The sequence below is a fragment of the Nannobrachium achirus genome, assembly GCF_963921795.1.
Source record: "Nannobrachium achirus genome assembly, chromosome: 6".
NCBI lineage: Eukaryota > Metazoa > Chordata > Actinopteri > Myctophiformes > Myctophidae > Nannobrachium > Nannobrachium achirus.
The window spans coordinates 29057937-29083642 of NC_137815.1; the positions used below are offsets into that span (position 1 = coordinate 29057937).

The window sequence follows — 25706 nt, forward strand, 5'->3', positions numbered from 1 at the left end:
GCCAGGCGGGGGACGATATCTTCCATCCCGACCCCCAGGCCCTAGACCTGTGGTTTTGGCCTGTGAGAGGGAGAACCTGCTAGTCGCAGGCTTCTCAATGGCGGTTGTAGCTACTTTTCAGAGTGCTAAAGCCCCCTCCACTAGGGTGGTGTATGATGGAAGGTGGAATGTTTTCTTGGACTGGTGTGAGCTACAGGAGCCACCTGTGGTGGCTCACTTGGCTCCAGCCCAGAAGGCGTTAGTTTTCTTGCGGGACCGCCTGGACCTTGGTCTGGCGTTCTCTACGCTTAGGGGTTATTTAGCGGCTTTTGATGCCTGTCACCTGGGGGTGTCAGGCATGGGCCTTTCTAAATTCCCTGAGGTGGTCAAGTTCATACACGGTGTCGACCGTTTAAGACCTGTGACTGGTTTTTTGTTCCCTGCTTGGGATCTACAAGTGGTTCTTGAGGGCCTTTGCAAGGCACCCTTTGAACCGATTGGGAGGACCTCTTTGAAACATTTAAGTTTCAAGACAGCTCTTTTGCTTGCCTTGTCTACGGCTAAGCGTGTGAGCGACCTTCTTGCGCTCTCTGTGAGCCCTGATTGTATGAGGTTTCTCAATAATGACTCCAAGGTTCTTCTTAAACCTCAATTGAGTTTTATTCCTAAGAACCGAGTGGTCCCGAAGGAACCTGTTGTTTTGACGGCTTTCCATCCTCCTCCGTTTGCATCGGAAGAGGATAGGCGTCTTCTTTGTCTTTGTCCAGTTAGGGCCTGAAGGCCTACTGTGACAAGACGGTGGTCAGCAGGTCTACTTCTCAGCTTTTCGTGGTCATGAATGCCCGTCAGCGAAAAGCGGTGTCCAAACCCACTCTGTCGAGATGGATTGTGGATGCTGTTAGGTTGGCTTACACCCGGGCTGGGTCTGAAGTGCCGGAAGCACTTGAGGCCCACAGTACTAGGGGTGTGTCTACCTCTAGGGTTTTGTCCAAAGGTGTCTCCATTGAGGAGATTTGTGCAGCGGCGAATTGGTCTTCGCCGTCCACCTTTGCGACCTACTGTCACCTGGACGTTGCGCCTTCTGCTATGGCGCATACGGTTCTAGGTGCTGCTGCCCCGCCTACTATGTAGTGGGGCGGCTCTCTCCCCTTCCTGGGACAGCTTGCTACTGTCTCTAGGATACCTGGGGGGGGACCCTGAGTCTTTTCCCTTATATTACTGTAGTATTATAAGGCGGATCTGTGTCTGCCCTTAGTGCATATGGCAGGCCTCGGTCTGTCAGGGTCTCTTTTCTGTCTAAACACGCCCAGGCCCTGTGGGCCTGGGTCGGATCAGTCCTGAAAGGGGTCACGTCGGTTGACGGGACCTCCTTCCGGGTGTGGTCGGTGTGAACGACAGTCTTGTCGGTTCATGGCTTCTCGGGGAGTGTATGAGTCCCAATGGGGGACCTTGTCTGGAGGTATGACAATAAACGTATAGGTTCCGAACGGAACCATGTTTATTTAATACCGGAGGACAAGGTCCCCCAGAATAAAGCCCCTCGGTTCGCTAGTTGCGGGCGCAGAGGTGCGGCTTTAGAGGAAGTTATGATAGCCCGCAGGGCTTATATACACTCGGGGGCGGTGCCCTCGTTTGTGATTGACAGCCCTTCCGACAAATGATATTTCTCGTACGGGAGCTTATGAGTTTTACTCTGTTGCAGCGCCAGATGGCGCTGTTATCCCAATGGGGGACCTTGTCCTCCGGTATTAAATAAACATGGTTCCGTTCGGAACCTATACGTTTTGAATCCCATAATGTATTTTATTTCCATTTTCATGAGTTACCGTGGTCTTTGATTAACAGACTATTTACACCAAACTCCAATACACCCTAAAGAACAACTAAGCCAAAGTGGAACCGTGACCTCCTTCAAGCCCAGTTGCAGCAGTTGCAGCTGGTATCGAACACGAGGCTGGCAGCGCAGCTCTCTAGGTAGGTACGTCCCTGGGCGCAGTTGTAGTAGTGGTTCTTGTTGGTGGGGTCTGGGTAGAGTCCGTCACTCTTGCCAGAGCACCATCCAGATCCTCCACTGCGGCACATCCTGGATGGCGTCCCACACTGTTAATTATTACCAGGATCTCACAATACTTTACATTATTATTTCACAATATAATACTGTATTCTGAATATTACTGTGTAATCACACCATCCTCTGTGATAACACAACGAATGACTGTACTCTAAATTGTTATCAGGATTACACAACACTTTACAATATATCTCACAATAAAATATTGTGTTCAGAATGTTATTGTGATATCACAACAAATGACTTGAACCGCGCTGCATTGTGGGATTTCATTTCAAATTTTCATCCATTGTGAGAGGGAGAAGCAGTGAACTGATGGTGAAGATGGAATTATGAAATTATTTTCAATTCAAAGGAGCTTTCAGAAGTCGTGTGAAGTTCATAACAGTGCTCTGCTAAGGTAAGTCAGTTTTCTCTCCTCCACCTTATAGTTGTGCTATCAGTCTTGCTCCAGCAAATTGTGTGCAGCACTGCCGCCGAAGTTTTTCATGTCTGTAATAACATTTTAAATGTGTGTTTCCCTCACACACCGTTATAAGTAACTAAATAACAGATATACAAGCTCACAGCGGCGGCACTCGGTGCCGCGCTGTGAGCTTGTAAGCCAAGCCGGTGTGTGTGTGGTTTGTGCCGCTCACAGGCTCACGTCCATGGGGCTTTAGTGTTATGTAAGTCGGCTACGCAATGTTCGCCGACCGACGCGCGGGGAGCTCTCCCGCGACGCACGAGTTACGCGGGTCCATTGTGTGGTTTCTGTGTGGACACATGCTCACGTCAGCGGGGCTTAGTGTCATATGTTGGCTGCTTACTAGCGGTAGGGAACGTTCGCCCCGCCGGTTCAATACAGCCGACGCGCGGGGAAGAATGCGGGTCCATTTGGTTCCTATCATTTAGCTGTGGACCACCTGGAACTTCATCACCCAGACGCGATAATGACCGGACACCACTTTGAGAACCACAGACAATCCTTGTGTCAGTTGTTGTATCCTTACGCGTTACGCCGGGTCCATTTGGTTCTCAACTATATCAATGATAATATTTGCACCGCGGGGGAGGTTTTATGCTCCAGTGTGGCTAAAAGTTGCTGTTGTAAAAGCAACCGATCCACAACACAAGCCAAGCGTCACGACACAGGAGTCTGTAGATCATTGGTTTTCAAAGTGGGGTCCGGGACCCCTCAGGAGTCCTTCAGGGAGTTCCAGAGGGTCCCTGGCTAAATGATAACAGGTCCATTTGTTCTATTTGTACATTCTGAGAGTTAAATTAACATATGTCATCTCAGAGATAGAAATGCCATTAAATGGGTGTCCTGGGGGTCCTTGAAATTAAAATGGAATCACTACAGAGCCTTAAAAATCTTCTCTTATGGGGGTCCCTGGCGTGTATATCTTTTCAAATGGACGTCCACTGGCAGATAAGTGTTAAATTGGGGTTTGTTGACGTGAAAAAGTTTGAGAACCACTGCTGTAGTTGGTCTATATTCGACGGGTGACACCATCAGATTAATGATTGATTATTAGCATACCTGACGTTGTGCTGTCCACTGCAGTAGGAGAATAAATTCAATTTCTGTCAGAAATCCCATCATAAGTATAATGTCCTTAAATCCTTATGCATGGATTACATCTATATATTTAATTGCCTACATTAAAACTTTGTTTTGACTTTGTTGGAATCTCCTCGCCCCTCCCCTTTTCTCCACATGTGAGACATTATGGTCATTAGGGTGACATAGGGTGATTTTTCCCCCCTTAATATCATAATGTAAGCATACCTAGAAAATAATGTAAGTCAGAAAATACTGGAATGTGTCTGAATAGAGATTTTATTTTTTATCTTCATCAAATAATATTAAAGTAAAATAATAATAAACTGAACATTTTGGAAAGATTTTTTTTTTAATGTACCAAAACAGTACATGCCACAGAGTGATACACCACTCTGTGGGCATACATAAATTGTGTGTGTGTGTGTGTGTGTGTGTGTGTGTGTGTGTGTGTGTGTGTGTGTGTGTGTGTGTGTGTGTGTGTGTGTGTGTGTGTGTGTGTGTGTGTGTGGATTGTGGAATGCATTTAGCATTTCACCTCTTAACAATATCACACGATGGGTATCTCTGTTCAGGTGATACAATGAAACCTTGGGCCTGGAAGGATGCTGTCCATTGAAGAACAAGTATGTCTGCAGTATCCTGAGGATGGCACGTGCACTCTGGAGTTTATCCAAAGGTATTATACTTATAGGCTAATGAAAATTAATTATACTGAATTTAACATTGTTAATAGAATTTGGCATAGAATAATACAAAGTAGATCTAATGTGATTGACAAATTGATTGAGGTTCTAGATAAGGTTTTAGACGTCCTGGAGAGAGTTTGGTGTCAGCTTGATATCTCTTGGGCATGGTCATTGAGGTGGTTGTTGTCTTGTCTTATTTATTTTACAGGCGTGTGCCGCAGCCGCCGATGTGCAGAGGACAGAGAAATTACCAAGCACCCCCTGCTTGATTGTTCAAGGTACTGTTGATATCTGGATTTTATATTATAATCTACATGATCATAAGCTACTTTTCACATAAGCTGATCAGTGTCTTGATCTACAGCAGTGGTTCTCAAACCTTTTCGTGTCAAGGACCCCCGAATTGACAAGCCAGTAGACCCCATTTGAAAAGCAATGCCAGGGACCCCCATAAGAGAAGATTAGGCTACAGACCCCCCATTTAATAGCATATCAATCTCTGAGACCCCAATCTACAGTATATTGTAAAATCTATGTTAATTTAATTCTGAGTGTACAAATGGGAACAAAATTGACATGTTAGGGTCCATTTGGTTCTGAGTTACATACCCAATAAGGGTCCATTTAGTTCCTAATTATCATTTAGCTGGGGACCCCCTAGAACTCCCTCAAGGACCCCTGGGGGTCCCCAGACGATTCATCAACCTGGTTGTAAAAATAGTGTAAGTAAAGTGACTAAATCTGGCTTATATTTCTGTCTTACCTTCAAAAACCCTTCAAAATCCCAGACAAAAAAACATTGCTGAATCTGACCCTAATTTGAGAATTGTCCTAAATGCCCGTTAAATCAAAATAAAGTGAGTTGTGTCACAGTTTGTGATGTTGCTGATCATTGAAATTCTACTCTTGTTCAATTAGCATTTCACCTCTACAATATCACATAATGGGTATCTCTGTTCAGGTGATTTAATGAAGTCTATGGCCTGGATGCTGTCCATTGAAGAACAAGTGGTGATGGGACAACACGATGGGATCATTATTGGATAGCTGTGGTTTTCGCGATCTACTACAACTTCAATCTGCTCCTGAGGATGGTGTGTACTGAAACATTATACTGGATTGCTTGCAACATTGATACTTGAATGTTACTTACTCTCAGTACTACTTTCTTTCTGTGGTGTGTAGGGCAGGGGTTTTCAAAGTGGGTAACGGGGCACCCTGGGGTGCTGCGACGGCAGTCCAGGGGTGCCGCGAGATCATTTGATAATATTTGGAATGTATTTATTTGGGCAAATATTTAGTATCATTTAAGTACAGCTCTAACCAAAATGGCTATTATCGCAACGTTATCCTCTCAACATAATCACTTTTCACTAGTTTAGTACATTTTATGGATGATAAATACAAAACTAACGGTTTTGGACAAGGTTTCCACCCGACAACGTAGATATGCTATAAATATAAGGTGCTGGGAGTGAAAATTATAATGTAGGGGTGCTTCGGATTAAAAAGATATTTATGGGGTACCCTGAGACAAAAAAGTTTGGGAACCCCTGGTGTAGCGTTTACTTAAGGGAAAGGGGAACCGCTGCATGTGCCTTGTATAAACGATGCAATATATATCTATGTGAAACTAAAAGTTGTTGTCTTGTCTTATTGTTTACAGGTGCTTCGTGGGAGAGAGGCTCCAAATCGAAGAAGCGTGGCGGTATCAACCCACACGTGAGCACACTTTTGAGACAACTTGTGGACTTTGAATGGTCGATGGTATTCAGGACTCCAATATGAGACACACTCATACGCATTTGAGAAAACTTGTGGACTTTGAATGGTCGATGGCATTCAGGACTCCAATATGAGACACACTCATACGTGTTTCAGATGCCCTACTCTTGTTTGTCCAACTCCACCAGCCATTATTCTTATCTGGATATGTAAAATTGCCAATATTCTTTGCCGATGCCCTTTCACTTTTGTCTCTTCTGTCTCGGCCTGCATGTTAGCAAGGTGCATACTGTAATCATTAGGTAGCTTTGTTTTTAACACTGCTGTGTTGCCTTATACCTTCAGGACTTATGTGACTGAGTGCAATGTTGAGGTGTACTTCACATACTTCGTGCCTGCTGAAGTGTGTTCATATAACACACAGGAGGGTTGCCAGAGAGAACCAGTCTCCATTTCTCCCCAAGTTGTGAAGGCAACCTCCATTTGTGTTATATGGACACATTTCACCTCTGTTCCAACTGGCATGAGGGTGAGTAGATTAAACATGCTGTTTATAACATTCTGTTATTTTGCAGTTAAAGGAACAGTTCACCCAAAAGGGAAAATGTTGTATCTACTCACCACCATGCTGATACAAAGTCAGGTGAAGTTTTTTAGTCCACAAAATCACTCCTGGAGTTTCACAGGAAAACTGTGTTGCAGTCTCCTAAATAACTAAAGTCTATGACAACCAGTTTTCAAACTGGTTAAAAAAGAGTGCCTCCAGACACCAGACCAAACTCCAGGAGTGTTTGTAGACTTAACACTTCTACTGAGTAAAAGGCTTTAAGAGAGACTGGTGTGGTTCTTCTTTGTCCATTTGAAATGTTGCACTTTGTGTTGGAATTGTACAATAAAAAGTTTAAATGAATGAAGTTGTATTTTCTTTGTTTTTGTTTTAGCATGTTTGTGTATGTATGGTAAAATCACAGTTAAGGCCCATTCCCACTGAGCCAGATAACAGATAAAAAAAAATCTCTTTCTTCAGATATTTTTTCCATTCAAAGTGGATGATAGATACAGATAAAAAATATCTGTCACAGATAAAAGAAATATCTGTGGCAGATATTTTTTATCTGTATCTACCATCCACTTTGAATGGAAAAATATCTGGAGAAAGAGCTTTTTTTAATCTGTTATCTGGCCCAGTGGGAATGGGCCTATGAATTCAAATTTACTATATTTTACTGTATTAGATACAATTTACTGTAAATTTACAGTAAATTACTGGCTACTGAGCAGCCTTACATTCACAGTAATAGTGTAAAAAATACAGGCAACTACTGTAATATTACAGTAAATAACTGCAATACATACTGCTAAATCACAGTAAATTACTAACATTTCACAGCTGTGAAATTACAGTAATTTACTGCTCAATATTTACTGTGAAAATTACTGTGAAAGTAATGCAATTAGTATCCAGTAATTTACTGTAAATTTACAGCGAATTATTTTACAGTGCAGGCTTGAGTGGCTCCTTTATTGATGAAGTCACAGATCTGAAATAAGGTAAAGATTCAGGTTCAAGGTTCAATGTGCTGTACATGCATGTACAATACGAATACAGTATAGCTACAAAAGCTACCAAAGTATAGCTACCAAAAAACATGAAGGATCTCTACTCCCTTTTTGTGTCTTTTAGCATAATCTTTAGTTTGCCTGTATCTGTACCGTAAAAAAAAAAACTGCTAATAGAGTATTCACTCTATCAATCCATCAATCAAAAAAGCTTATAATAGGGTGCAAATCTGCATATTACCGGTAACACCGGTATTGTAATGTGTTCACTTTTATGAAATGAGTACAAAAAGACAATGTAAACAAGCCATTGTGCTTTCGTGTTGTAAATCCTTTTAGTAGAACTTGTATCTGAACTATACTGATAAAGTATTCAATCAATCAATCAATCAATCAATCAATCAACCAATCAATCAATCAATCAATCAATCATTAAATCATTAATTGTTAGGAAAATTATTAATTGTTAGGAACATCATAAATTGTTAGTAAAATCTCCACACCATGGCACCCATACCTCATAGTAGGACCAGAATCCAGTCTGTTTGGTATAGGGACCAGCAGGTCCAGGTCCGTTGTTGGCAGCGCCAATAGCAGTGTCAGAACCCACCCCAAAGGTGTGGCCATAGGTGGCGAAACCAACCAGCAGCTTCTCAGCTGGGGCACCCTGGCTCTTCCAGTAGTTCATAGCGTAATCCTGTGGTGGCAGGGATTTATACTGTCATTATATGTGCTCTATGACACAATACTACACTTTCTAACCATGATGATGGTTTTAAATGAGATTTCTATTAGAAGGATTTTATCCAATCTGCAGATCTCACAAAAGTAGGCAAGTCATGTTCTTACCTGTTCGTAGCTTGTCAGGATAACTGTTTTCTAAGTAGAGCCATGTACTGTATGACTCTTTTCATTATAAGCACACCTCTTGCTATTTTGGTTACACTTAGTTGGGGCGAATCCGATACTAGGGGTTTTTAATTATTCTGAATCCATTGCAAGCATTTGTTTTGCATGAAAAACATTCCTTGGGCTAAAAACGGATCCCAAAAGACTGAAAATTCTTGACTCATCACTAAACCATAGTTTTGTTGGCCGTTTTTTAGCCCAAGGAATGTTTTTCATGCAAAACAAATGCTTGCAATGGATTCAGAATAATTCAAAACCCCTAGTTTGACCCCTCACATCCCACTTTTTCCTTTATAGTATAGTGTATAGTAAGTGAATGAGACTGAAAATTACCCTAGCTGTCAAACATTTTCCCCGCCATTTAAAAAAATACACCAATTGTTTAATAACCCTCCTAGATGACAAATATATTGAGAAACGGACCTTTGCTCTTGTGGTCACGGAAGTGCCATAAACGACCCATGCAGCTAACTCTTCTATATAAACTAGAAGAAGTACTCTTCCGAGCACAGGTCTCCAGTCTCTCCACCAGCCACGCGTCCTGGTGGTGCTATACTAGGCCAATGTAAAAAGGGTGGCATGTGTTCTTCACCAATCTTAGACCTTTCATGGCGCCACCATGAGGCTGATTTGAACATTTTGTAGTGTAATATGGACAATCAGACAGATCCATGTCGATCACATGACTGTAGAGATACTGTCTACCGATTTGCGTGATATTTGGAAAAAATCTGTAGGAGTACTGGCCAAAAGGTAGTTTTGCACAAATTGGCCTCCTGGTGGCGCTAGAACAGGCCCATGTGACAAATGTGGGGCAGAGGTTCTGAATTGGCATCCAGGGAGTGCGCTTACAAAGTTTGAATTGAGTTTTGATTGGTGGAGTTATAGGTAAAACCACAAATCGGCCTGTTATAGCGCCAACCTGAGGCTGTTTTCAAAAATTTGAAGTGGCATTTCTTCCTCGGCCTAGTGGGAACGTGTGTGTGCGATTTCATGTTAATAGCACTCTGCATTTGTGATTTGAGGCATTTTGTTCAAAATGGACCAATCTTACAAACTTTGAAAGCCAATATCAGCCAATCAGGATGGAATATGGACAATCAGACAGATCCGTGTCGATCACATGACTGTAGAGATGCTGTCTACCGATTTGCGTGATATTTGGACAGAAATGTGTTTTGCAAACATCGGCCTCATGGTGGCGCTAGAACAGGGCCATTTGAAAAATGTGGGGCAGAGGTTCTGAATTGGCATCCAGGGAGTGTGTGTGCTCATTTTGGCAGCGACCGGGCCAACGGCGCCGGAGATTAGCTGTTAACAAACTCGGAGGACGGACACGCGGACAGACGCACGCACGGACAGGGGCGAAAACATACTCTCCCCCTGCCTTCGGCTGGTGGAGACAATAAGGGACTGGCCTGTTAATAAATATGTTGTTTCATATTCACTCTACATTGTGGAAATTCAAATTCTGTACTGGAGTAGGGTTCATAATTGCTACTACAATCCTATATATGGACAAGGAAACATACGGGCATCAACGGCCACTCTTTAACGTAAACAGATTCATACAGAGCCTGCTGGGTCTCCTGTGTGGAAAAAGCCAACATCCAAACCACTAACCTAAAAGGGCAGTGTAAAAGGGCAAAGGAACCTCCAGTCCTCACTCACCACATTGTAATATTTACGCATCCAAACCATGTCAACTGGGTCCTTGAACAGGGGGCTGTTCTCTGTAAGGGTGTTGGAAGCCTCGTAGTCGTAGGTCATCACGTGGAAGTAGTCCAGGACACTGGTATAAAGGACATCGGGAGTCATGGTTTAGCTGGTTTATTAAGACGTGTTCCCTAGGCTATGTGTGTGTTATGTGTATGTTAATCCCTGTACAGTATATGTTCTTAATGTCTGTGTTTTATCTATACTGACGCTCCGAGCTGGGGGATCTGGTAAGCCTTGTCGATGGTATCCTTCCCACCAGAGACAGCAGCAGTGAGCATCAGACGAGGACGGTTGGTCTGCTTACCTTCAGCCTCGAAGGCAGCCATCATCTCCTGCAGAGAGACAGGAGATGGAGATGGAGATGGAGAAGGCATATATGGCCTTTTGGTCAGTATGATCTATCTCTTACTTCTATTCAATGTATATTGTTGCAATATTTCAGATCGGATATCTATTTAGCAATCTATTCTCATGTGACTTGTCTTTCTTTTTTTTCTTCTTTTTTTTCAAGTACAGCAGGAAAGCAATTTCCAGCAAGATAAATGCAGTTCTGAAAAGAATGTCAGTTCTGTAAATCTGCATTTATTAAACTGAGACACAGTCCCACTAAGTGTAATGTAACTGAGAGAATAATTACATGTTCTATGTACACCATAAGATTGACAACATGGAGTATTATGTTATTTCATTAACGTGTATAGAGGTCTGACCTGACACAAAACAGTGAAGAGCTCCTTGGTTGGTCCGTTGGGGTACTCCCAGTCGATGTCCAGACCATCAAACTCGTACTGACGCAGGAACTTGATCACGCTGCCAATGAAGGTCTGGCGGTTGGCAGGACTGGACACCATTTGTGTGAAACTGGAGAGAGAGAGAGAGAGAGAGAGAGAGAGTCATAATAGTGCTTTTACCCATGTATCAATCTCCTGGAATTGGTTAATACTCACGGCCAGGTGCCCATGCCCCATCCACCAATGGCCAGCAGGGTCTTCAAGTTACTGTTCCTACGGAACAGAAAAGAAAACACTCTTGAGTTCATGCTCAGTGTGCGTGTCGGTGTGTGTGCGTGTGTGTGTGTGTGTCTGCCCCATAGGTCTGCTCACTGGTTCTTGAAAGCCTGGAACTCTGCAAAGAACTGCTCATCGTCCTTCTCAGTGGTCGTGATCATGTTGTCTTTCATTCCAGCGAAGGCATAGATGAGGTGGTCACAGAGACATGGGTCAATGTCCTTGGGCGTCATACTGCCTCTACCGAGACGGTACTGTCCCCAGTTGGTGAAGTAACAGGAGAGGATGTAGGAGGATCCTACCAGGTACGAGAGACACAGTTAGGGCTTGTTGTTGCTGCTGTCGTTGTTTTATTATGTGGTTTGAGAGTATGACACCAAGGGGACACATTCTTACCTAGCTGCACGTGCAGCAGGAGAGCCAGTCCTGGAGAAAGAGTCATAAAGCAGAAAGAGAGAGAGAGAGGAAGAGGGAAAGGGTGGTCAGTTGGTTGGGTAAGGACCAACCAAGCTGTTAGACTGGCAGCTGTAATCTGTACATTTCATGTCCATACCGGGATTTGAACCCTACTGCATGGGAGACTAAATTGATGCTGCTCTGGTAGATGCATGGCCATTGGCCAAAGGGAGATATTGTGTTCACAAGCTTCAGACAATACTACTCATCAACGAGTAAGTGTGCTTCCATGGCACCATTGTCTAAATTGGTTAATTGAATTGTATAGACCACCTCCAACCACTGCAGATGTACTAGTTATAGATAGATAGATAGATTTCTTTATATTATAGTGTCCTGCACTACATGATTCCTAGCCTGCACAGTCTTACAAGACACTCACAAAATATACCTAAAATGTACATACACCAAGATACACCAAAACAGAATACAAAAGAAACATAATTGATTGTCCAGGCTGTGAGTTATGGATACAACATTCTATAATGCAACTGGCATGCCATGAATTTTGCTAAAACAAAAACTCTGGATTCTTGTCTTGCACTTTTTTTCAAATAAGGAATTTTTTAAATCACGGTACAATGGACGGAGAAAAACTAAATCCCAGGTCACAAAGAACACACAAACGCTGCTCCTCAGGAATACCAGTATACCTACCCACGTCAATTATTAACATGTTGTACCATAAAGACTGTTTTAATGTTTTATTCATTGAAAAAATAATCCAGATTGTAGCTTTAAGAAGGATTAATATATTACATAATATACAAAAACTATCTATTAAATTATGGAGTTAGTTTCCTCTGCAAAAACAAAGGGAGAATGTATACTCAACAACAATTTCTCAGCTTACCAACGCAGATGAAAAGCTTGCCCATGTTGCCTCTGTACAACTAACTGAAGACCAGAAGCCTATTATATACGGTCCATTCCTCTCCATATCAGTAAACCATGTTTGATCTGGCTTTGTTATTCTGATAAATCAGCAGTCACCACATTTTGCTTGGTCAGGAATTGCACTTTCTATTCTGCACTGGCTTTAATAATGTACTGATAACTTTCAAGTGCCATTTCAATAATGATATGATTATGATGCTGACAATTAGAAGTCAAATAAAGGTTGTCATACGTTTTAGTTTTAGTTCAAGTTTAGTGTTTGTTTGTTTTGATACATTTCCCCATATAAACATGCCTTCAAAAACGATGTTATGCAATGTACAGTATGTATGCACATGTCTGTTAATTTTTGTGATGTAATCTTGATAGGGATTTAATACTAATTTAACTATCTTAAAGTATGTATTTTGTATAATCTAATGTCAACGGCTGTCCATAGCTGTATGATGTGTACGTGAGAATGTAAGAAGATGATGATTCCTATCTGTGATCCTTTGTTCTATTGCAACAAACAACTTCTTTGTATTGTTAAGATTGTTCTTTTTTTTTTTTTATAAATTATTAACAGTCAAGTGGAGACATAACCACGGGATGCGAGAAAGGCATATATGAAAAATGACAGCCCTGGCTGCTTATAATATCATTTCACCAATTTATTTTATTTTCATCATCAAGACAGAGGAATCATGACCTCGTTCAAGCCCAGTTACAGCAGTTGCAGCTGGTATCAAACACAAGGCCAGCAGCGCAGCTCTCTTGGTAGGTACGTCCCTGGGCACAGCTGTAGTAGTGGTTTTTGTTGGTGGGGTCTGGATAGAGTCCGCTAGTCTTGCCAGCGCAGAATCCAGATCCTCCACTGCTTCCACCACCACCTCCACTTGGCTGGGGCTGGGGTTTGGGCTGGGGCTTCGGCTGGGGTTTGGGCTGGGGTTTGGGCTGTGGCTGGGGAGCTGGCTGCTTTGTGGGGGTGACTGGGGGCAGAGGCTGTGGGCGAGCTTTGCATTCTGCATGAAAGACAGAGGACAAAGAGGAGAATATGTCAAAAGATGGAACACTGATGGGAGTCTGTGTAGAAATGTCAAAGAATGCGTGGAGTATTGATTGTGTGTGCGTGCATTAGAGCGCATGTTACCAGCTCCGGCTCCCAGGCCACTCTTGAGGGTGCTGATCAGTGGGAATCTTCCCGCGTGACAGAAGGTGCCGCTGAAGTCATCCATGTCCAGACTCCAGACAAAACCTCCACCAAAACCACTCTTCTTCAGCCAGTCAACCTGTAGACAGACCAAGAGGTGAAAAAAACACACCTAATGTGAAGTGAGCGGTGCTATTTATGAGTTAATTTCATTAAGAGTCCCGCGAAGAAAAGAAGTGTGACAGGAGACAATAGATAGTGGCTACAAGTCTGAACAAAATTAATGTTAAAAACGAATGTCACACCTTGATCTGGTAGCTCTTGACGTTATCGTATCCAACCCAGGTCTGGGTGTTGTAGGCATAAGGCACATCCTGGATGGCATCCCAGGCCTGAGTGGCTCCTTTATTGATGAAGTCACAGATCTGAAATAAGGTAAAGATTCAGGTTCAAGGTTCAAGGTGCTGTAGCAACATGACAGGCAGCAAAAATCTTGTGGGGGAAAAAAACTGAAATAAAGTAAAAATGCAATAAGTCTCAATAAAAGTAAGGTAAACTAGAAAACTTTGCTCCTTGGAGCACAGGTCTCCGTCTCCGAGTTATTGTGGGCCAGCAATGTTCGAAGCCAGTCATTCTACAGGTGTGGATTTTAAAAATGTTGAGGGATTAATATTGGTCAATTCATTGCACAGACAATTAAGTCATAACTTCCCGTTCTTTTCATCCTTCTTCTCTCTCCTTTGACTTTATCTGTACCGTCAACAAACGTAATAATAAAGCATTCAATGAATCAAAAAAGCCTATAATACGCTTGCATCTGATACTACTGTACACACCGGTGTTGTGTTGAGTTCATTCATTGTTAGAAAAATATCCACACCACGGCAGCCCTACCTCATAGTACGACCAGAATCCAGTCTGTTTGGTATAGGGACCAGGACCTCCATATCCCTTGTTGGGAGAACCAATAGCAGTTTCAGCACCCACCAAATAGGTGTGGCCATAGGTGGCGAAACCAACCAGCAGCTTCTCAGCTGGGGCACCCTGGCTCTTCCAGTAGTTCATAGCATAATCCTGTGGACAAGGAAACATACAGGCATCAACAGCCACGCTTTAAACAGACATACCGGTACACGTGTAATGCCTGGGATTCGAACCTAGGTCCCTAGTGTGGAAAGCCAACATCTTAACCACTAGCCTAAAGGGGAATTCCCCCTTGATTGGGGGAGCTATCAGACTTTTGGGTCATCAGGCAGAGGATGATGTACAAATATGGAACCTCCTCACGCACCACATTGTAATATTTACGCATCCAAATCTCATCAACTGGGTCCTTGAACAGGGGGCTGTTCTCTGTAAGGGTGTTGAAAGCCTCGAAGTCGTAGGTCATCACGTGGAAGTAATCCAGGACACTGGATAAAAAGGACGTCATGGAGTCAGTGCAGTGGCGTCAGTTCAGAAAAAGCTAAGGTATGGCAACATGACTGGCGCCCTCGCGCGCGTGCAAGACACCAGTCATGTTGCCATACCTTAACAACAGGCACAATGAAAAGTACATTTTATTATTTCCCCCTGTAGCCAAGGTATGGCACCTGCCATAGCTTGCCATACCCAATTGACGCCTCTGAGTCAGTGTTTTGCTGGTTCATTTCAAAAGAGTTGTCCCCCTATATGGGTATGTTTGTATGTTAATCCCTGTGTCTTCTTAAATTGTTTTATCTATACTGACGCTCCGAGCTGGGGGATCTGGTAAGCCCTGTCGATGGTATCCTTCCCACCAGCGACGGCAGCGGTGAGCATCAGACGAGGACGGCTGGTCTGCTTACCTTCAGCCTCGAAGGCAGCCACCATCTCCTGCAGAGAGACATGGAGGTGGTGATGGAGAAAGATGAGGTTGGATAGGGACATAACAACATGATGTAATATATTTTTTTAGGCTTTAACGTGAAAGAAGCCTGACCTGACACAGGACAGTGAAGAGCTCCTTGGTTGGTCCGTCGGGGTACTCCCAGTCGATGTCCAGACCATCAAACTGGTACTGACGCAGGAACTTAATCACGCTGCCGATGAAGGTCTGGCGGTTAGCAGGACTGGTCACCATGGCTGTGAACCTGGAGAGAGATGGAGAGGGAGAGACCGAGAAGAGTCATAAGAGCGCTTTTTACCCATTTCTTAATCTCCTGGATTTGATCTTCTTGTTTAATACTCACGGCCAGCCGCCCATGCCCCATCCACCAATGGCTAGCAGGGTCTTCAAGTTACTGTTCCTGCAGAACAGAAAAGAAACACTGTGATGTGTGTCTGTGTGTGTGTGTGTGTGTGTGTGTGTGTGTGTGTGTGTGTGTGTGTGTGTGTGTGTGCGTGTGTGTGTGTGTGTGCGTGTGCGTGTGTGCGTGTGCGCGTGCGTGTGTGTGTGTGCGTGTGCGTGTGTGTGCGCTGCATGCATGTGTGTCTGCTCACTGGTTCTTGAAAGCCTGGAACTCTGCAAAGAACTGCTCATCGTCCTTCTCTGTGGTCGTGATCATGTTGTCTTTCATTCCAGCGAAGGCATAGATGAGGTGGTCACAGAGACACGGGTCGATGTTGGCGGGCATGAACTTCCCAGCACCGGGACGGTGCTGTCCCCAGTTGGTGAAGTAACAGGAGAGGATGTAGGAGGATCCTACCAGGTACGAGAGACACAGTTAGGGCTTGTTGTTGTATTCTTCCGTTTGAGAGTATCACACCAAGTGGACAAATTCTTACCTAGCTGCACATGCAGCAGGAGAGCCAGTCCTGGACACAGAGTCATAAAGTAGAAAGAGAGAGAGAGAGAGAGAGAGAGGAAGAGGGGAAAAGGTGGTCAGTTGGTTCAGTAAGGAAAAGCTGTATTCTGTACATTTCATGTCCATACCGGGATTTGAACCCTACCACATGGGAGACTAAATTGATGCCACTCTGGTAAGATGGATTCCCTGCTTGGCCAAAGGGAGATATTGTTGTTCTTAAGCTTCAGACAATACTACCCATCAACAAGTAAGTGTTCTTCCATGACACCATTGTCAAATTGGTTGATGGATGTGTACAGTACTACTTATTGTTGTATTAACATGTTGTACCATACCGACTGTTTCAATATTCTATGCATTAAAAAAGTTCCTAGAGTGTAAGAAGGATTTATATACCGTATGTACAAACAAATGTGTATTATTTAAGTTTATGCATCAAGTTGATTTCTTCTGCAAAGAGAATTTATTCTCTACAGTTTCTCAGCTTACCAACGCAGATGAGAAGCTTTCCCATGTTGCCTCTGTACAACTAACTGAAGACCAGAATTAAGCCTCTTATACGGTCCATTCCTCTCCATATCAGTAAACAATGTTTGATCTGGCTTTGTTATTCTGATAAATCAGCAGTAACCTTATTCATTTGCGTGGTCAGGACTCAGGAGTTGCACTTCAAGTGCAATTCAATGTTATGTTGTGCCGATGATTAAAGTCAAATAAAGGTTGCCGTAAGTTATTGTTTTTGTGTACTGTAGTGTTTGTTTGTTTTGATAAATTCAACCATGAAATAAAATCTGTGATCGGGCTCTACCCTTATTAAGGTCTTAATGAGGATTCAATTATTATGTTAGTAATACACTGACTTGTTTTCGCTGTTCATTTTTTAGATGTAATCTTGATATAAGATTATGATCTTGATTTAATACTATTTTAACGATCTTAAAGTATGAATCTTTCCGACACATACAGTACACAAAATGTTGATCAAGTACACATTAGTCTTTAGGCATCACATTATTGTTAACCAATTTGTTTGAATGCAATCATGCTTGCTCTCAACAAAACAATAATTCAGCTTACCAACGCAGATGAGAAGCTTGCCCATGTTGCCTCTGTACAACTAACTGAAAGTCAGGAGCCTCTTATATACGGTCCATTCCTCTCCATATCAGTAAACCATGTTTGACCATGCTTCATTATTCTGATAAATCAACAGTCACCCAATTTATTTGCTTGGTCAGGAGTTACATGATATTTTCCACTGGCTTTGCTAATTCTGTTGATAACTTTTAAGTGTTGCGTGTGTTGGCTTTCAAAATACGTAATTAAATCTGTAAATAGAGGACCCTAGATCTGCTCCAGGAAGTTGCCTGCTTCCATGCAGCGTATGTGATGTGTGATGTTTCTCATGTATCAAACAAGGCTTTTTCTTAATAAATATGATATGAAATTACATATTTATACCTGTGATTTATATTCATTTTTGGCTGTGTTTAAAATAGCCTACGGTCATTTTCATTTCACTCATTAGAGTGAGGTTATACCTACTGTATACTCAACTTAGAGGACCATATATCACCACAAATGGGCTACAATTCAGCCTACTGTTACTGATCTCACCTGAATAATTGAATCAATATTGGTTAAACACCACTGAGCAGTTGAGAGGACATTGATTCTTTTATCCAGGGATTATTTCCATGCAGACCTTTCAAATCAATACATAAACACAACGATAACCACACTTTGACAGACAATAAATAACAGCAAATTAAACTAGAAAGATGCAATTGGAAATTGCAAGTGTGGTTGCCGTTGACTCTAATGGGGAGCCAATCAGAGAGGGGGGAAAGGATGACATCATGATTTCAAGGTATCGTGATGTCTGATTGGGTGAAGGGTTATATCAGATGATGAGTAAAATAGACAAGAACAATAGTGTTCTTGTCCTGCGGGGCAACCACACTAATTAGGCTATATATGCCAAGCAACTATGTAACTACATTACCATGATGACTATTCAAATATATGTTTTATAGTTTTTTTGGCAGAAACTTTGCAAGGTAGCTGTGGCCTAAGCAACACTGCAATTATCAGTTTTGAGAAAATAACCGCACTTCATAGTAAAATAGCACAGAATAATGTGGTCATTCTCATAACGGGGTTCTTCTCAGCAGCCATGGAAGGCTGTTTGTAACACACAGTCTTACTTTATTTCCTGATGAATATTCTCATGGCCCTTTTGCACGAATGACAACCCTGCTGCACACTGAAAACCATTATTTACAATGGCCTGTTGATCAAAAGCTCAGCATTGAGCTCCACATGCTTCCGCTATGTGCTGTGATGAATACACAGCCAATAGAGTTTATGCGTGTTTTGTTGTTCTACTGTTAGACTGATGATAGGTTCTTGGTTTACCGAAGATCCTAGATTAGCTATTTATATACATTTGATGTATCACATTATGCTTTCATTGCTTATTGTTAATCGCTCTGGATTTAGAGCATCTGCTAAAGGCCTGAATTGTAAATTGTAAGATCATTATGTGGATGATGATGATAATTTACTATCTGTGATATTCTGCTCTACTACAGTAAACACTTGTTTTACAGTTTGATTCTTTTCAGAATTGATTAACACTCGTGTGGAGACATACTGTAACTGAGAGGATGAGAGGAAGACATATAGGAAAAATAACATAAGACAGTCCCAGTTGTTTTGATTTTATTCCCATCAGTGATCACTAGAGACCATGGTCGTCTAGGATAAAGAGGCTATTTACATCCAGCTCTAATGCTCCTAAAGAACAAGAAAAGATTAAGTGAGAAACCGTGACCTCGTTCAAGCCCAGTTACAGCAGTTGCAGCTGGTATCGAACACGAGGCCAGCAGCGCAGCTCTCTTGGTAGGTACGTCCCTGGGCACAGTTGTAGTAGTGGTTCTTGTTGGTGGGGTCTGGGTAGAGTCCGCTAGTCTTGCCAGCGCAGAATCCAGATCCTCCATTGCTTCCACCTCCACCTCCACTTGGCTGGGGCTGGGGTTTGGGCTGGGGCTTCGGCTGGGGTTTGGGCTGGGGCTGGGGCTGAGGCTGGGGCTGGGGCTGGGGCTGGGGCTTGGGAAATGGTGGCAGAGGTTGTGGACGAGATGTGCAGCCTGCATTAGAGATACAGGACAAAGAGTAGGCTATGTCAAGAGATGTAACTCTGATGTACTGTGTATAAATTGTAAAGCATGTGTGTCGTTTTATATGTATGTAGTACTGTATGTGTATGTGTGGGTTAGAGTGCATGTTACCAGCTCCGGCTCCCAGGCCCTTCTTGAGGGTGCTGATCAGTGGGAATTTTCCAGCATTACAGAAGGTGCCGCTGAAGTCATCCATGTCCAGACTCCAGACAAAACCTCCACCGAAACCACTCTTCTTCAGCCACTCGGCCTGTAGACGGACCCAGTGGTACAGTTCTAAGTACACACTTAAATAGCAGACAGTGGCTACAGATCTGAACAATATGTCATGGATATTAATTTTGTACCTTGATCTGGTAGCTCTTGGGATTGTCGTATCCGACCCATAAGTGGCCGTTGTAAGCATAAGGCACATCCTGGGGGGCGTCCCAGCCCTGAGAGGCTCCCTTGGTAATGAAGTCACAGATCTAAAAGAAGTTAGAGATTTTAGATTCAAGGTTCATGGTGCTTTACTGTCACATGTGTGTAGCCTACAATACAGCCTGTAGTGTGTACGTGTGTGCATTTGCCTCCAGCGCACCAGGGGTCCAACTGCCTCCAAACTTGCAACAAATATCCGGGGTCTGGACTTTCAACAGGCTAATTAAGGTTATTAAAATCAGACGGCCCACGAAGTGAAATAAAGTGGTATGCAGGCACCAATCACTTATCAGATGCAGCAGTTAAATAGCCTGGTTCCAGCACCTGAATCACTAGTCACGCCCCTTTCAAAATAGGCGATTCAGGGGTCTGGTGACTCTCAATGGAGAGGCTTGCTCAGTTGAAAGTCCAAACGGCAAATCAGCGTTGCTTCAACTCGATGAAGTCGGGGCTTGTGAGCAGCGTGGGTGGGGTTTTTCCCAGAACTCATGTGCGGTTCCAAATAACTCAGCGCCGCACCGTACATTCCCAAACATAAATATCGCGTCGCCCGCCGCGGTAACATGCGATCGTATCGATCTCGCTATGAAACATCAGTAGCAGACATGTTTTGTTGTGTTTGATTACTAGTTCGTAGTGCTCCTCTTCTGCCTGTTTCTTTGGTTAGCAAGTAGCAACAGTTTAGCCAGCCAGCCACGTAACACCAACAACTACATCATCTGCTTTGCTACTGTTGTGATTGGTCAGGCGGTGAACCAATCACAGAAGACTGCATCTTTGGCAACACCCATCCCAGAAACGACAGTAGTTGGAAGGGCTTTCAGACTGAATAATGGAGTGAAACGAAATGTAAATTCAGGCTGAGTGTCAGGCTAGGAGTTAAATAATTGGTGGACAAAAGGTCCACACTACGGCCCGCAACCCTACCTCATAGTAGGACCAGAATCCTCTCTGCTTAGTGTAGGGTCCAGGTGGTCCAGTTCCACCGTTGAAGGCACCGATAGTGCTGGGGCCGCCAGACCAATAGTTGTGGCCGTAGGTGGCGAAGCCAACCAGCAGCTTCTCAGCTGGGACGCCCAAGCTCTTCCAGTAGTTCATAGCATAGTCCTATATATGGACAAGGAAACATACTGGCATCAACAGTGATTATTTGCAGTAGGCTACAGACATTCATCCATACAGGATTTTTACGCAGTACATACAGTATCTCCCGGAAAACTACTGATCTGCTGCCACGCTTATTTATTTTAAAACACAACTAAAGAATCTGTTATCCTACATCTGTCTTTGTGTGTACCGGTATGTATGCCCGTATGGCGTATGTCCATGCCGCAGAGCTTGGCATTGGTGCTTAATGAAACCAGTAAGACTCCCTAATAGCAGCGTGATTTTAGGGCAAAATGTGTAGGAGTAGTGTCCAAAAATGTGTTAGTAGAAATTGGCCTGTTGGTGGCACTATATGGGACAGATCCATATTGATGAGATGAGTGTAGACACACTGTGTACCGATTCGCGTGATTTTAGGGCAAAATGTGTAGGAGTAGTGTCCAAAAATGTGTTTGAAAAAATCGGCCTGAAGTTGGCGCTATATGGGACAGATCCATGTTGATGAGATGAGTGTAGACACACTGTGTACCGATTCGCGTGATTTTAAGGCAAAATGTTTAGGAGCAGGGTCCAAAAATGTGTTTGAAAAAATCGGCCTGATGGTGGCGCTATATGAGACAGATCCATGTTGATGACATGAGTGTAGACATACTGTGTACCGATTTGCGTGATTTTAGGGCAAAATCTGTAGGAGCAGTGTCCAAAAAAGTGTTTTAAAAAATTGTCCTGAAGGTGGCGCTATATGGGACAGATCCATGTTGATGACATGAGTGTAGACATACTGTGTACCGATTTGCGTGATTTTAGACCAAAAATTGTAGGAGCTGTGCTGTGTCCAAAAATGTGTTTTGCAGGAATCGGCCTCAGGGTGGCGCTAGAAGAGGGTCATGTGTGAATTGATGGGTGGAGGTCGTGATTTGGCAGGCAAGGAGTATGTGTGCAAAATTTGGCATGGATCGGGTTAACGGTTACGGAGATATGAGCAGGGCAAAAGTGTGACATGTGACGTGTGACAGACAGACTGACTGACTGACGGACTCACAGCTGGTGGAGGTTTTGACAGTAACTGTGACCTGACGGTCGCAATAAACTCATAAAAGGCACTGGGTGTGATTTTATCGTATAATTGTGTTTTCTTTGCTTGATGTTCTGTGTAAAGCACATTGAAATGTTGTTGAAATGTACTGTACAAATAAATCTGCCTCGCCTTGCTATACGGTATCACTAGGGATGTTTCGATATTGGCTTTTTTGACGATATCTGATTTTCTGATATTGAAAATCGGATATCGTCACTCACCACATTGTAGTATTCACGCATCCAACCAACATCAGCTGGGCTCTTGAAGAGAGGGCTGTTCTCTGTGTTGGTGGTGGAACTCTGGTAGTCGTAGGTCATCACATGGAAGTAGTCCAGGATACTGGTGGTGAAAGGACATCAGGAGTCAGGTTTCTGGTGCTCTATTTCAAGTGCTCCCCTGTATACATGTATATGTTATTCCCTGTACGTGTTTCATGGTGTTTAATGTATGTTTGTGTGCAGATATACTGACGCTCCGAGTTGGGGGATCTGGTATGCCGTGTCAATGTTTTGCTTTCCTCCGGCGACAGCAGCGGTGAGCATCAGACGAGGACGGTTGGTCTGCTTACCTTCAGCCTCAAAGGCAGCCATCATCTCCTGCAGAGAGAGAGGAGGTGGTGATGGAGAAAGATGAGGGTGTCATCACTTTATTAGACTCCTAAGGAGTAGGAAATGTGTACTGTATTTGGAAACATCTATTCTTTGGTCTTTCATTCTTGTTGCTTCTACTTTTATTTCCAACCAAGCAAGACGTCTAGGATACGGTTACGTTCTAAACGGATCTGGATGCATTGATGAATCTGAGATACAGCACAGTCCCAGTAAGGCATACTGTACTGGAAATCCCTCAGAGAATAATACAATATTTTGTATTAATGGCACCGATCCCGGAAGTTCCGGGAGTCTCCCGGGAATTAGTGTCCGCTCCCGGACACCCGCGGTTGGAATGTCTGACTGTATACGGAATACCAGGCTGTGCAGGGGACAAGTTATTGTAGGCTTTTAACGTGATAGAAGGCCGACCTGACACAGGACAGTGAAGAGCTCCTTGGTAGGTCCAGATGGATACTCCCAGTCGATGTCCAGACCATCGAACTCGTACTGACGCAGGAACTTGATCACGCTGTCGATGAAGGTCTGACGGGTAGCAGCGCTGCCCACCATGTTTGTGAACCTGGAGTCGGAGACAGAGAGAGAGAGAGAGAGAGAGAGAGAGAGAGAGAGAGAGAGAGAGAGAGAGAGAGAGAGAGAGAGAGAGAGAGTCATACAAAGATATAGACACTATAGGATGCCAAGTCAACAATGACCTGGTATCAGTCTACTACTGTATATAAATCCCAAGAACAGATCTTCCTGTTTAATACTCACGGTGAGGTGCCCATGCCCCATCCACCAATGGCATAGATGGTCTTCAGGTTACTATTCCTGTAAAAAACAAACAAATAACAAACGCCCTGAGTTCTCACACCTTTTGTGTGCCTACTGTATGTGTGCGTGCATGCATGCATGCATATGTCCGCTCACTGGTTCTTGAGAGCCTGGAACTCTTGGAAGAACTGCACATCGTTCTTCTCTATGGTGGTGATCTGGTGATCTTCAGTCATTCCAGCGAAGGCATAGATGAGGTGGTCACAGAGACACGGGTCAATGTCCTTGGGCGTCATACTGCCTCTACCGGGACGGTACTGTCCCCAGTTGGTGAAGTAACAGGAGAGGATGTAGGAGGATCCTACCAGGTAAGAGAGACACAGTTAGGGCTTGTTGTTGCTTTCGTCGTAATATTCTGCCTTTTCGTTAGCCTCATAGCATAGTCATTTTTTGGGTCAAATTGACAATTCTACCTGACTCTACTCTCCTATTGTGCCTTATTGCTTGTGTCCTAAGCCTATCGGCATTGTTACATTCCCGAAATCACTCTCTGATACATTTTTGGGTCATATTAAGTCAGCTTTTTGACTTTAAAAAGTGTTAGGGTAATTTAATTATAAGGCCAGGTGAATCTGCAGTGTTATGAGAGTAGAGCAAAAATAAATGAAGGCAGATAAACTTGACGTAGGCAAAACATTATTTTTCTCATGATTGCCTAAGTCAACTGATGACTCAGGTATAGTGATTTTTCATTTCTTCTTTTATGAAAACCTTTTTCTCCCCTAAAACATGATGATCAGGTATCATAAGTATACTAGGAGGAAGAATGTTTAAAAAAAAAAAGTGTACAGAAAGAGTTAAAATTATGTTTTTATGTGGCCACACCCACCAGTTCATTAGGTATGCCTGGTTGTCAGGTGGGTGGTGATGATCGACCAGCTGAAATGTATATTTTATAACCCACAGTGGTCTATTAGAATAATTAACTTCATAGACACATACAAAACAGAAAAAGTACAAAACTATGGTACCACCTCTTTAAAAATATGACTATTATTCTATGAGAGTACCGGTATCACACCAAGTGGACAAAGTCTTACCTAGCTGCACGTGCAGCAGGAGAGCCAGTCCTGTAGAAAGAGAGAGAGAGAGAGAGAGAGAGAGAGAGAGAGAGAGAGAGAGAGAGAGAGAGAGAGAGAGAGAGAGAGAGAGAGAGAGAGAGAGAAGAAGAAGAAGGGAGGGGACGAGGGAGGGTTGGTTAATGAAAAACACTCAATATGTTTCATGTGTTGACTATATTCTCCTGCAGGAGACCAAATTTAGACGGCTCTATAAGCTGACAGGATCCCTGCTTGGTCAGGGGAGATATTACAGTTACTTAAGGCATTGCCTATCTACATGTAGTTATCTTGCATTAATTACATACGATCTGTAGACTTAATATAACGTTTGTTTATTAAAATCAGTGCAGATTGCAGTCTTACTGGTAGTTTACGGGCATGTACAAAAGATTGTGCATTAGCCAGCATATATTTAGCCTTTATGCGTAAAATGAATCACAACTGTTAAACAATTCAGTTGAACACAAGAATTGATTCCATTTCAAAGTTAATCTACAAAAACAAAGGGAAATGTTTTTGTTCTCAGCTTACCAACACAGATGAGAAGCTTGCCCATGTTGCCTCTGTACAACTAACTGAAGGCCAGAAGCCTCTTATATACGGTCCATTCCTCTCCATATCAGTAAAGCATGTTTGATCTGGCTTCAGTATTCTGATAAATCAGCAGTCACTTCATTTTGCTTGGTCAGGAGTTGCACTCTCTATTCTGCACTGACTTCACTAATTGTACTGATAACTTTCAAGTGCAATTCGATGATATGATTATGATCCTGACAATTAAAAGTCAAATAAAGGTTGTCATACAAAACATCACTGAGCCATTAAGGCCACATTATACATACTTTACTTGACAGCCAAGGTAGGCCATTCAAATCTTTATCCATGCAGGGACTATGTTCAGATAGACTTTTGAAATCAATGCACATATACCGGTATAGGAAAATTGCAATAAAACACAAATATATCAAAA

At 43.1% G+C, this 25706-nt stretch overlaps 2 protein-coding genes across 2 annotated transcripts; both read right to left on the bottom strand.

Moving 5' to 3' along the window:
- Window positions 1-1890: 1890 nt before the first annotated feature.
- LOC308286982 (acidic mammalian chitinase-like) lies at window positions 1891-12539 on the bottom strand (the record flags this gene model as incomplete). The annotated part of the gene is made up of 9 exons (XM_080728103.1): window positions 1891-2062; window positions 8074-8267; window positions 10151-10271; window positions 10406-10530; window positions 10909-11059; window positions 11146-11202; window positions 11302-11503; window positions 11602-11631; window positions 12515-12539. 9 exons carry the CDS (start codon window positions 12537-12539, stop codon window positions 1891-1893), a joined length of 1077 nt encoding a protein of 358 aa, XP_080584229.1.
- Window positions 12540-13254: 715 nt separating this feature from the next.
- LOC308286984 (putative chitinase 10) lies at window positions 13255-25294 on the bottom strand (the record flags this gene model as incomplete). The annotated part of the gene is made up of 19 exons (XM_080728105.1): window positions 25268-25294; window positions 24716-24745; window positions 23772-23976; window positions 23616-23672; window positions 23271-23421; window positions 22720-22844; window positions 22467-22587; window positions 20988-21167; window positions 19988-20107; window positions 19752-19890; window positions 19371-19610; window positions 16151-16352; window positions 15651-15801; window positions 15420-15544; window positions 14982-15102; window positions 14585-14764; window positions 13996-14115; window positions 13691-13829; window positions 13255-13562 (listed from the first exon to the last, which is right to left on the bottom strand). The coding sequence occupies exons 1-19, from the start codon at window positions 25290-25292 to the stop codon at window positions 13255-13257; spliced, it is 2739 nt and encodes a 912-aa protein (XP_080584231.1). The 5' UTR covers window positions 25293-25294.
- Window positions 25295-25706: the final 412 nt, after the last annotated feature.